General features: G+C 34.8%; 1 protein-coding gene across 2 annotated transcripts in view; it reads right to left on the bottom strand.

Moving 5' to 3' along the window:
* LOC106869320 (EVI5-like protein) overlaps positions 1 to 12,737 on the bottom strand; it is a 301,815-nt gene that overhangs the window by 163,519 nt on the left and 125,559 nt on the right. For both annotated transcript variants that reach the window (XM_014915019.2, XM_014915018.2), the window contains exon 2: positions 9,477 to 9,639. In XM_014915019.2, coding sequence (XP_014770505.1) covers positions 9,477 to 9,586 — 110 coding nt within the window. In that variant the 5' untranslated portion in view covers positions 9,587 to 9,639. The remainder of the gene's footprint in view (positions 1 to 9,476; positions 9,640 to 12,737) is intronic.

Below are 12,737 nucleotides of genomic sequence, written 5' to 3'. Positions count from 1 at the left end.
AGAGTGGTATAAACAGGAGTCCCATGGTGAAAGATACCTCGTATTCAGCTCTGTCAATAACTGAAATCCTACCAAAGGGTTGATAGTTGATAAAATATGTGCCAGTCATATACTGGCTTTAATCTAACTGGCAGCTATAATTCCCATATCAATTTGTGATCTCTTGCCAACAAGAGAAATCAATTGTATTATTTGTTTGATTTTTGTCTTGTTTGCACTTCTTTGGCAATTAAAGAATGATCAAGATCATCAATGATGTATAATTATCATTAACAGTTATTATATGATTTATAAAGGATATTTGGGAGAGGAAGGAGGGATGGATTGAGAGAAAGAGGAGTAATATAAGCTGACCAATAGAAAACTAATCATAATGGAGACTTTTAGATTTACAACTCTAAAACTGGAATGTTTTCAATATTCCCTGAGGCACAATGTTTATACTTGTATGCATTATCTGTGAAAGCATACATACATGCACTTGTCTGAATATACATATGTATGAGTTCATGTACATATCTGCTTACATGCTTGCAAAATATGTAACTGTATGTAGCTGTCTGTATGCATGTGCATGCACATAAATAATGCATATAACACACACAAGAATGCACATATGACATATACTTATACGCACATGCAGACACTGCAGATATACCAGAGAATATTCAAGTGTATCAGATATGCAGGTTGACTATCATTGGCTATATCCAAGTTGTACTTCTGTTATGGTGAACCAATTAGAGAGCCTCTACATGGTCCATGACCTGTGAAAAATATCAATTTGATCTCCCTCAAATCATATCCAAATGTCATAAAAAAGGGAAGATGACATTAGATAATGTAGTTCTAGATACACAATACCTGAACAATAAAGGTTGGATGATCACAATTGGAGTGTCTTTAATCATAAGTCTTGTGGGTTAGGGATGACCAAAGCTTAAACACCATCATCATTACCAACAATAGCGACTATAAAGAGGACCGTTTTAACATTATCACTAGAACTGCTAGAAATAGAAACCAAATCTCCCTTAAATACCTTACTTCTCATAAAAAAAAAATAGTGACAATGGATAATATACTCCAAGATACACTACATGCAAAGAAAAAAATGATAAACTGGCTATACTTGAAATAGCTTTGATCATAGGCCTGTTCGATAAAAGCAACACAGGGTTAAACAACAGCAACAATCGTGGTGTCCTAGAACAACTTTGAACTGCCTTTACACACCTTAAATGCATAAACCTAACTATTTTTCATATGGTTCGTGTATTGGAGTTATTTAGTAACTGAAGAATTCTGTTTTCTCAAGTAAACCAATGTATATAGTCTTGTATATTTATATTCACTTGATTCTGCCATCATTACAGCAGTGAGTACAGCGAAGACTAGGCTTTGCTGTTGAGCTCAAAGTAAAATCAAAACATGTCAGGAGATAGATTTTATATTTGAAAAAATAAGCAAAAAAAACAAAAATACTAGCCATTGACTAATATTTCTTACTGGCTCATTATTAATTCTCTCAACACAAATTGAACTATTATTTTTCACGAAGATGACATCTGAGGTATTTTCTCTTTGGACTAAGTGCGTAGCTTCTATTTCATTTCTACATAGTCTGCCAGTAAGTTCCCTCATTCTTTGCTATATATTTGTGTCTGCACAACTACAAAAGTACACAATTTTATAGTACTTATAGATTTAAAATATGTCAGTGAAGCTAGTAATGAAAAAGCAGCGTAACACATTTGTCAAGGCCAACATTATATGCATTTATATATTTCTTTTTATTTTAAAAGGATATTGCATGACTTAAGTAAAACTGTGCATGAGTCTTCATTTTTTTTCTTTTGCCTTTGTTTTATAAGCAGTTCAGGGAAGAAGGGGCAGTTTCCCTTTTGGAAGTCTGCCAAAATTGGGGAGTTTGATGTGGTTGATGCCCAGCCTGAATGTCTGCAAGAAAAATGTGGGGAATGGGCTGCTAACAGCACCCTAGGACTTGGTGGTGGTGTTAAACCAGACATTGTGTTAATTGTATCAGAGAGAGAGAGAGAGAGAGATAGAGATAGAGAGAGAGAGAGAGAGAGAGAGAGAGTGAGAGAGAGAGAGAGAGTGTGTGTGTGTGTGTGTGTTCTATAAGAGAGTAAATTACAAAAGAAGAATTTAATGAAAATGAGGGAATTTTTCATAAAGAAATTAACATTTCAGAGGCATTTACATGTTCACACATTCACAAACAAGCACAGGTATACATATGTCTAGTAGAAAGAAGCAGACAATATTTAGAAACAATGTTCTGCTGACAGTAAGAAAAAGAACTAAAGGCAAGGTTGTTGATGAACAATCCAGTTTCTGCTGTTACTCTGCTACCTTTTCTTACTTATGAGGTATAAAAATATCAGAACAGTTATACTGAGAGAGAGAGATAGAGAGAGAGAGAGAGAGAAAGAGAGAGATACACATACTCAGAGATACATGCATATGCACAGACACATGCATAAGCACAAGTTCTTACATACAAAAACGTAGACATGCGCAAAACACATCTTTTTTTCTCTTTCTCTCTCCTAACACACACACACACACACACACACATACACACACATTTTATGTTTCAAAGACAAGGATATCTATTAAAAGAAATCCTGCAGAGAAGTAATTTAGGAACAGTGCAAAAATAGGATTAAGGATGACTAGAAGTGGGTGTTATAGTTGACAGAAGAGGAAGAGTATGTGAGGGAAGTTACAGTTGAGAACAAAAAAATTAAGGGCATGTGGTAGCACTGAAGCAATAAGGAGTTGTGGTAGGTGCAGACGGAAAAAACAAGAAGGGACTAGACTGATTGAGTACTGTAAAATAGAAACAAAACAAGAACCTTTTGGAAATTTATAATTTACAAATTAGTTATAGAAGGAGGAATAGTGCTCATGAATTTAACTGACCCTTTCAGATCTGTGAGATCTATGATGCTAATGTCTAGGCCCAAATCTCTGAAGACAAAATGTGAGCAGTCAGTGCCTGAATGCTAGAGAGAACTCAGGTAAAAGGCCATGTGTTAAACTAGGCATGAAATTGTCCAGGGATTCTAAATGTAGGTGCCATTTGACTACACATAAAAGCAGTTTTGACAACGGGGAAATTTTTTTTCCTCTAATGAAGATTTTTTATTCTGAGGAGGAAGGACAGCAGTGCCTATGACCATCTTCATGGGTCTGAGACTGATGGGAATAAAAGAAGACGTCATCTTCAAACTGGACACACATAGCACGGAAGCTTGTAACAGCATGTATTATGCTAATTGTATCCAAGGGCCATGTGTTGATGTAAAACAAGATAAAAGATTAAGTTTGCCACTCAAAAGCATAAACCCTGACAACTGTCCATGAGACTTTGTTTGATCTCAAGCTAGGGTAGAAGACACTTATCCAACATAACAAATATGGGACTGAACCTGAAATCACAGGATAGAAATGGCACACAAATCTCCCTCAATAACACCCTACTGCGATAAAAAGACTAAAGGAAGAACACATAGAACAATATAATCCTAGATACACAAATAAATGAGGTGATCATTGCAGAAAAGCCTTTGTTCTTAGTTTGGCTAAAGCAATGCTAACTTGGATTTAAACAACAACAATTCTAAAGGAATAAAATAGTAAAGGTAACATAAATGAGATCTGTACTCAAAACATTGAAGTAGAAAATAGAATAATGTAAAATTGTATTAATGTCTCAGCTATTTACTGGTTTTAAACCTTTTGGTACCAATCTGCCTAAGAAGTTCTTTAATACAAAATTTCCTGGTTTAAGGTGAACCCTTTTCAAATTAAAACTTTGCACCATAGTTTTAACAACATTTCACTAAATCATGTTCAGAATGTCATCTTAACAATGTACTTATTTCACAAAACTCCCTCCAAATTCTTGATTACTCTCAGCTTAATTGAAACAGAGTAATAGTAATATGGTCTCAAAGGGGTTAATCTCAGCTCTAACTATAATAATTCTTTCTACTATAGGTACAAGGGCTGCAGTTTTGGGGGAGGGGGCTATTGATTACATTGACCCTAGTACTCAGCCAGTACTTATTTTATTGAAACTGAAAGGCAAAGTTGATCGTGGTGGAATTTGAACTCAGAATGTAAAGACAGACAAAATGCCACTAAGCATTTTGTTGAGTGTGCTATCATTTCTGCCAGTTCACCACCTTATTTCTAACTATAATACAATCTAATCAATGAAATTGGTTTCGGGTTTATATATTTGAGGGTTTGTGTAACATTTCATTCACATGTCCATTTATCTACCCAGTAATACATTCATCCATGCACCCATCTAAACATAAGAGTCTATTCATAGTTGTTTAAATCAAAGTCTGTCCAGATTGAGCAAACTGATGATCAAGGGAATTCTAGTCCTCGATTATCCCAGCTTTTATTCAGATATATAAGTTAAAGTAGTCCTAGATAACCATTTTTTTTTAAAGATGACAGGAGTGATTTGAGAGAGATTTGACTGCTATTTCTGGTAGATTGCACAATCATGTAAATTACCCTTTATTAGCTCAGATTAGATGAAATTTATTCTTGTTATTTCAAAGAGACCAGCTATTGTTTTCCGTGTCAAAGTAAACAGTTGGGTTGTTCAGCTGATGTAAAAGTCATGTCAACATTTAGTATAAGGGAGAATACTTTGGTCAGCTGATGACAATAGCTTTTTAAATTTATATTAATGCTGATAAAATCTTCCTAGGCTTGGGTAATTAATGAAACATTTACACTTGTATTATGAAGGAAGCCACGTGGTTTCTCAATCTGCTAGAAATAGCAGCCAAGTCTCTCTTGAATCACTTGTTTCTCATCATGGAAAAATAATAAACGGGGAAAAAAAAAGGCAAGTAGATGTTGCATAATATAATCTGAAGTAGCTCGAAAAATATGGTGTGATCACACATTTGATCACAGGTTTTTTAGATCAAGGCTAATCTAAGATTCAGCAATACCATCTCACATCATTGCATTGAGTAGATGAGGTTATCAAATGGAAATAAGAAACGGCAAACTTAACTTCTTCAAATTCAAAGTTTTATATAGACTACACAAGTCTTTGATATTTGCCTGATGATACTATTAGCAAAAATCTTATAGTTTTTGCTGAAGTTTTTTTTATTATTCTAATGACAAACAAAAGAATAACATTAAATTATTCTTGAGTCATTGATGTCATCTTCATACTCATGATGTTAAACCTGTTTTTCCTTGCTGATATGGGCTGTGCAGTCTTTCATTATGTGACACACAGCAACAGAGAAAAGACAGCCAGCTTTGTTGTTGCATATGGTAATTTTGACATTGCTTTTAAGCCTGAATGGCCTTGCTTCCTATCAGCAAATATTTTTACAGTGCAACTTAGGCATTTTATCAGGCCACCAACACTACAGAGTTTCTCTGGATCAGTGCCAGAACAAATGATAAATTTTATTTAAAGAATAAAGTATAGAAACTCTCCTCTTTTTTTTCTTATTGCCCTCATTACTTTCTATTTAAAATTTTGATTTTCTAAATGAAGTTGAAAATTTCCAGTTAATATTCATTGTATTTAAAGCAGTGGAGAATCAGAAATGCTTTCTCAGAATTTAGCCCATTTTTCTATGTTCTTAGTTTAAATCTTTTATCCCAACAACAAATTTGTAGCCTTATACTAATGTAAGGTATCAATATCTATGATGATATAAGTTGACATGGTTGTTTGACTTGATAGAAGCAACCAAATCTTCCTCAAATTGCTCCATTACCATCTTAGAGGCAGAGTCACAGCTAGAATGCTTTTGTTCACAAGTTTTGTTTTTTTTTCAATCATGGCTGACTTGTGGTGAAACAACCACCCCTACCATCACAATCTTTAAAATATACATACAAGTTAGACAACTATTTTATTTGGCAGAAGGAATTTCATATGATAGCATCACTGGCTATCTTACATATATTTCAGATACACAGAATATTGCTGGCATTATTAAAGATAAAAAAAAAAAAGAAGCCCTATTTTCTTAGTCAAAACAGAATTAATTAACGTAAGAAAGCACTGTCTGAACGTGGCTGATGCAAGTGCCCCCTGACTGGCACCTGTGCTGGTGGCACATAAAAAGCACCATCTGAATGTGGCTGATGGCAGGCATGTAAAAAGCACTATTCATGTGTGATTGATGCCATATGTGATTGACTGTAATTCAACAGTCCAGTCCTGTCACATTATGTTACACCGATTCAACAAGAAAATTGTGTTAATAGTACACACATCTGTGGAATACTCAGAAACTTACACATTAATTTTACAAGTAAGAATTCAGTTAATCAAACAACTGAATACTCATTTTCAAGACTGATAAAGACTGCACCAATACACAGTGTGTTCCTCAATTACCTACCAGCCTTGGTAGTTCGTTTTAGTGATTGGTTGAGAATTTGTGTTTTCAACACTAACTACTATAATTACTACTTACTTTACAACTGTACTGCTACTGTATAATAGCAACAACAGTTGGAGGAAATCATTGTTAGATTTTGTTTCTGAAATTAAACACAGTATATGGTAATTAGTGTGTTGTTTTGGTGTAACTGAGTTACTGAAATCCTTGGTATTTTTTTAAAACTAACAAAGTATGTCAGAAAGGACAGTGACCTTGGTAATGTCGACTATCTTTTTTTTTTATTCTTATTCCATTTAGTATTTCAATTTTCCAATCTAGTATAGTACAAGATGAAGCTGTGAACCCAAATATTTCTAACTAACATCTATAGAAACATTGTTCCTTGTCAAAGGGAATCATTATATTTTGGAAGAACAACCAGGGTATGTCAATAACAGATAACATTTTTAGGCATTAACTAGAGGGAGTTCAGTCAATCTACAATAGGCTTTCAATGATTATAATTGGTGCATGCTATAGCATAGTGTTGAAGTTGTCAGTAAGCCAAATCAGCAACCAAGTTTCAATTCTTAGTTGGGACAATTTCACAATTACACCACTAAATCCTTGTAAAGGATATGAATGGGACATGTTGCAATAACAACAATAATTTCATACATAAGCACAAAGTCAAACCTTTTTAGTATGTAGGATGGAATGCTGATTTAAATTGACCTTAATATTTGACTGTTTTTTTTTAAAAATTTTATCAAACCTAGAAAGATAAACAGCAAAGTTGGAATTTGAACTAAGAATGTAAGAGTCAGGACAAATATTGCAACTATGGCAAATATTGCCATCCTTGCAATAATAATTTCTAATGTAGCCAGAAGGCCGGAAATTTGCTTTTGATAGGGAGAGGGCAGTCATTTACATTGACCTAATGCTTGACTGGTACTTATTTTATTGATACCAGAAGAATGAAAGGCAGATATTGGTAGACTGCTTTGGCAAAAATCAGTTCAATAAAGTCTATATGAGGGCTATGTTCAATATGATAGACTTGGAATTTAAATGCAGAACATAAAGGGACATAACTAAATAGTGCAAAGCATTTTGCCTGGTGCTCTATGAATTTTGCCGAGCCACTGCATTTAGAATATTAATAATTTCTAACAGAGGCACAAAATCACAAAATATAGTGGCTGAGGTAAATCAAAATAGACTCCAGTACTTGAATGATACTTTATTTTATCAACCCTGGAAAGATGAAAGACAAAATTGACTTTGGCATGATTTGAACTCAGAACATAAAGATCTGGAATGAATACCACAAGGCACTTTGTCCAAAGCCCTAACAATTCTCCCAATTCATCCCCTTATTTAGAATAAGTGCATACATTTAGTTATTAGTAAAGATGACCTTTCATAAAAACAATATTTCTTGAATTTGGTTTTCCAAAAAAAACCTACTGTCAACTGATGGCCTGAATTTTGAATATCAAAATTGCTCCTGCTCTTCCCCTTTACCACCACATAATTTGTGTCCTTGAAAGAAATTAATAAACAAATGATCATATTGTTTAGACATGTGATAACATCTACTGCAGTCTTAATGCCAATCCTTTTCATAGTTATGAGTTATTCAACAAGCTTGTAATAGAAGAGGAAGAGAAGGAGCTATAAGAAGAGCCTTTGATCATATTAAAACTTATGAATGAAATATTACAGCTAATTCTATTGTAAATTGCTCAATAGAACTAATGAAATCATTAAATAGAATAGGACTGTGACTGATTGGGCATTTAGGCCCTCTGTTCACACAGCGAGTTAATCACAGAAAAAATAATTTAGTTGTCAGTAAGTCTAGTTGCTGATTCCCTGTAGTTTTCAAATTTCCCGAGCCAAAAGAATAATAGATAAAATTAAAAACATGATGAAAATATTTAATTAATATTAAAAAAATTAAATATAATATATATGAAACAATGGTAGGTAATATGCCAGCTGTTTCAATATCCAATCATCATCTCCTTGGTTTAGCATTCATTTCTCTATGTCTGTATGGGTTCATCATCATTTAACATCCATTTTCCTTGCTGGCATGGGTTGAACGGTTTGACAGGCACTGGCCAGTTGAAGAGCTGTCCAGGCTCCAATTGCCTGTTTTGGCATGGTTTCTACAGCTGGATGTTCTTCCTAACACCAACCACTTTTCAGAGTGTAATGGGTGTTTTTTATGTGGTACTGGCAAGCACGCACGCACACACACACACACACACACACACAGCCATAGTTCAATGACTGAAACCAGTAAAACAATAAAATTACATCAAAATGCATATGTTGAACTAAGTATTATGTCATTAAGATTGAAACTGGTAAAAATCTCAAAAGCAGTGTTATGATGGCAGCAAAGTTAACATGCTGCAATGCTCACCACAAGGTCTTGAGTTTAAAGCTTAACTGTATCTACTGTGCTTGGTTCAGAGCAAGGTGCATTACTTTGTTCGTTTGGTTAAACAATTACAAAAAATATCTTCTTTGGCACATTCTTTAGTTTTCATAAGAGATAGCACTCTAAGAGATGTTGCACATTGAACATCTGCCAATCTGCTTTTACCACAGACAAGTGTTGAGTGCACAGCATGGATCAAAAGTTAAGAAGTTCACTTTGCAATCAAGATGTCTTTGATTGAAATGTCCTGTATGATATCTAGGGCAAGTGGCTTTTATCATGGCCTCATGCTAGTCCAAGATTTGTGATTGAAATTAAGTCAATAAACTATATGGAAACCTGTCAGATGCACTGTACCGATAATAGAAAGTGACAACCTTGTCTCACACACATGCACTTAATATACATTGGGTGCATACATACTTTTTACACATGAACTAATTGCACAAAATAAGATTTTCTTTTGTGCACACTGACTATTAAAAACTAGAAGAAACATTGATATTTACTGCAAAAATATTTTGTCTTCCATCAACCAATTTTGCCAACCCAGCGATCTGATGGGGACAAGAAGAATGATTAAAATGTTTGCAATTTACCTGTTAGCTTCCTCTAATTTGGCAAGCAACTCTAGGTCTTCAGGTTTGACAGGATTTGGCACAGTTAGTTTAGTCAGCGGGGAAGAACAGTCTTTAGAGTCACTTGCCATTGGTTGAAACACCTCTAGTGGTTGCCCCACATTATTTCCGATGGGATTGAAGACTGGAAAATAACAAAGAAAAAGCAGAAAGGAAATTAGAAAACAAGAAGAAATATTTAATATCTTCTATGAATACAGTCAATTTTATTTTGGCATGTGAGCGTGAATGAAATAGATATCGAGCATGAGTGGAGCAGATATGTAAACCCAGATGCATGTATCAATTGCTTGGGTATTACGATTAGTTGTTCTTCTTAATAACCATTCAACCACTCAAGTGGTGACACATCATGATTTTCAGGTGTGTAAACCAAGTAATTGTGTGTGTGTGTGTGTGTGTGTGTGTGTGTGTGTGTGTGTGTGTGTGTGTGTGTGTGTTTTCATGTATGCATACACACACACACACACACACACTGCTTGTCTATAATTTAATGAGAAATCATTGGGGCTTTTGACATATCTTTAATAATAAGGCTGCAAACAGAATCCACTAACATTTTTCTAGTTTATGGAAAGGTTTAAGTCCAGTACTGTAAGCTGTGGAGAAGTGAAAGTCAAGTTTATAAAGTATTGAGCAATGCCCTAAGTTATTTCCTGGTATTTATGAAAAGGAGTTTAAATCTACAGGTGGCAAAACAGCCACCAAAACAACTTCTGGGAATGTATGCTACAGGCAAAGATTAATACCTCATCTATTTCATCATCGTCGTTTAACGTCTGCTTTCCATGCTTGCATGGGTTGGACGATTTGACTGAGGACTGGTGGACCAGGTGGCTACACCAGGCTCCAATCTGATTTGGCAGAGTTTCTACAGCTGGATGCTCTTCCTAACGCCAACCACTCCGAGAGTGTAATGGGTGCTTTTACGTGCCACCGGCATGAAGGCCAGTCAGGTGGTACTGGCAACGGCCACACTCGAAATGGTGTATTTTATATGGAAATACCATGAAACCAGAGATCAGCAATTTTAGAACTTATGACATATTTACTAGAAGCTTTGTTTTTTGTGAGGTCTTTTTTTTTTAGAGACAATGATAGTGTTAATGAAGAAGGATATGAACAATCAACCAGAAATTCAAAAGGTACAGTTACTTGAGCCAAATGAAGGAGCCTCTACGTGATCATTCACTTGGGTAGAAATAGTAGCCAAATCTCTATATCATACCCTGCCATGTTGAGGATGAGAGGATGTAATGGACAATGTAGTCATATATATATATATAGACAAAATAAGGAATGGTCATAATTGCAACAGCTTTGATCATAGGATTGACCAGACAACAATAATTAAACAGTTCCTTCATAAATGCGTGTGCATGTGTGTGTGCACTTTGCTAAAGACTTGAACCAATCGATATTTAATGTTATTAATGAAATCTAACCCATACTCAGATTTTCAAGGTTTAATGTTGCATTGATTAAATTACAGAAACTTTCTAGACTGTAAAAAAAAAAGAAAGAAAGAAAAAACCCAGTTGTGTGACTTATCTTCACTCATTGATGACAAGATACTATCCTTGTTTAGATTATTGCTACTACACTGGTTTCAGTGAATTAGTACATTGTGGGTGCCCTTGTATCTCCTGGTCTTGTCTCTTTCCTATTTTACCCTCTCTACATCTGTCACAAAGCTGCTGCCCTCAATACTGCACCCCTACTATATGAAGGGGTCTTGTCTTGCATCATACTTGGTGACCCTATTAATGTTGCTGCCACAAAAAAAAAAAAAAAAAGCGCTCAGTATACTCTGTAAAGTGGTTAGCATTAATGCCACTCAACTGTAGAAACCTTGATAAAGCAGATAATGAAGACAAACACAGTCCTCATGCTAGTTGGATCCTATTGAACTGTCCAACCCATGCCGGTATTGAATATAGATATTACAGGATGATGAGGATGTACCACAACTCAGCAGAGTATCTGAGGTGAAGGATAAAAAGATGGAAAACTACTGACTTTATGGACTGGAGTTCACATCTTTTCCTTACACAATAGACAAAGCACATAACTTAAGAGAGACCCTTTATGCAATCATTGAGCCTGTTAAAAATAGAAGCAAAATATCCTCCAAATCTAACCCAACTGTCTTAAAAATAAAAGAAATTGAATAATGTAGTCCAAGCTTTAATATATCTAAAATTACAGAAAAGTATGATCATGTCAGCAAATATTTTATCACAGGTTTGCTAGGTCAGGGCTTACCTGGGACTAAACAAAATCATCAACTATACCAACTATTTCAAACCATGTGGCCGTTTGACTTGCAAGAAATAGCAGCTAAACTTTCTTCAAGGCACATACTACCAACTTAAAGGAAGGACACATTGTATAATGTAGTTCTACATGCACTATGGATGCAAGACAGAAGAAAAAAAGAGGGAAATGAGGCTGTCAGGGTTAGAACACCTTTGATCATAAGTCTGCTCGATCACAGTTAATTTCAGGCCGGGATTATATGAGCAAAACAGAAACAGCAATTTCATCACAGTTTACTGAAAGGGACAGGGGGTATAGGGCAAAAAAAGTAAAACCCAAATTGGTGTTGATCTTTCATTTCATTCTTGAGTGGTTTGGTTAACAGTATGCAAATATTTCATCAAGTGGCATATATCCATATTTTGCCCAAACCATTCTATCGGATAAAAAAGAAAAAAAAATTCAAGAAAAATGAAAAAAAAAGAAAAAAAAGATGATATTTATTTATTCAATATAAAACTTCGAAAATAGAAAAAAAACAATCATCTGCTTTAAAGAATTTCCCCTTCAGGTTGGGAATATAATATGGCAAATCAATCATTTCATGAATATAAATACTTGCAATTTACTGTTTAGAATACCCAACTTTTATTTCTGTGATATAGCAATTTGCTGGATGATAGAGCACTAAACCTTTTACTCTACAATTACAATCAACCAAAACAGAAATAAGACTTGCTTCCTTGTTTATGATACTATTGCTGCCTTATTAATGTAAGGGAACAGGTGGCTATCTTCACAAATGAACTCCCTATATAATTTTAGTGAGGTTGTGGAGAGGTAAAAATAATGATATAGAAAGTTATGTATGTCTACACACACACAAAAACAAGGGGGAGAGAGAGAGAGAGAGAGAGAGAGAGAGAGAGAGAGAGAGAGAGAGAGAGAGAGAGAGAGAGAGAG

The sequence above is a fragment of the Octopus bimaculoides genome, chromosome 1 (assembly GCF_001194135.2).
Source record: "Octopus bimaculoides isolate UCB-OBI-ISO-001 chromosome 1, ASM119413v2, whole genome shotgun sequence".
NCBI classification, from domain to species: Eukaryota; Metazoa; Mollusca; class Cephalopoda; order Octopoda; family Octopodidae; genus Octopus; species Octopus bimaculoides.
The sequence above is the reverse complement of the archived record's forward strand: the minus strand, read 5'-3'. Positions and strand labels throughout refer to the sequence as shown.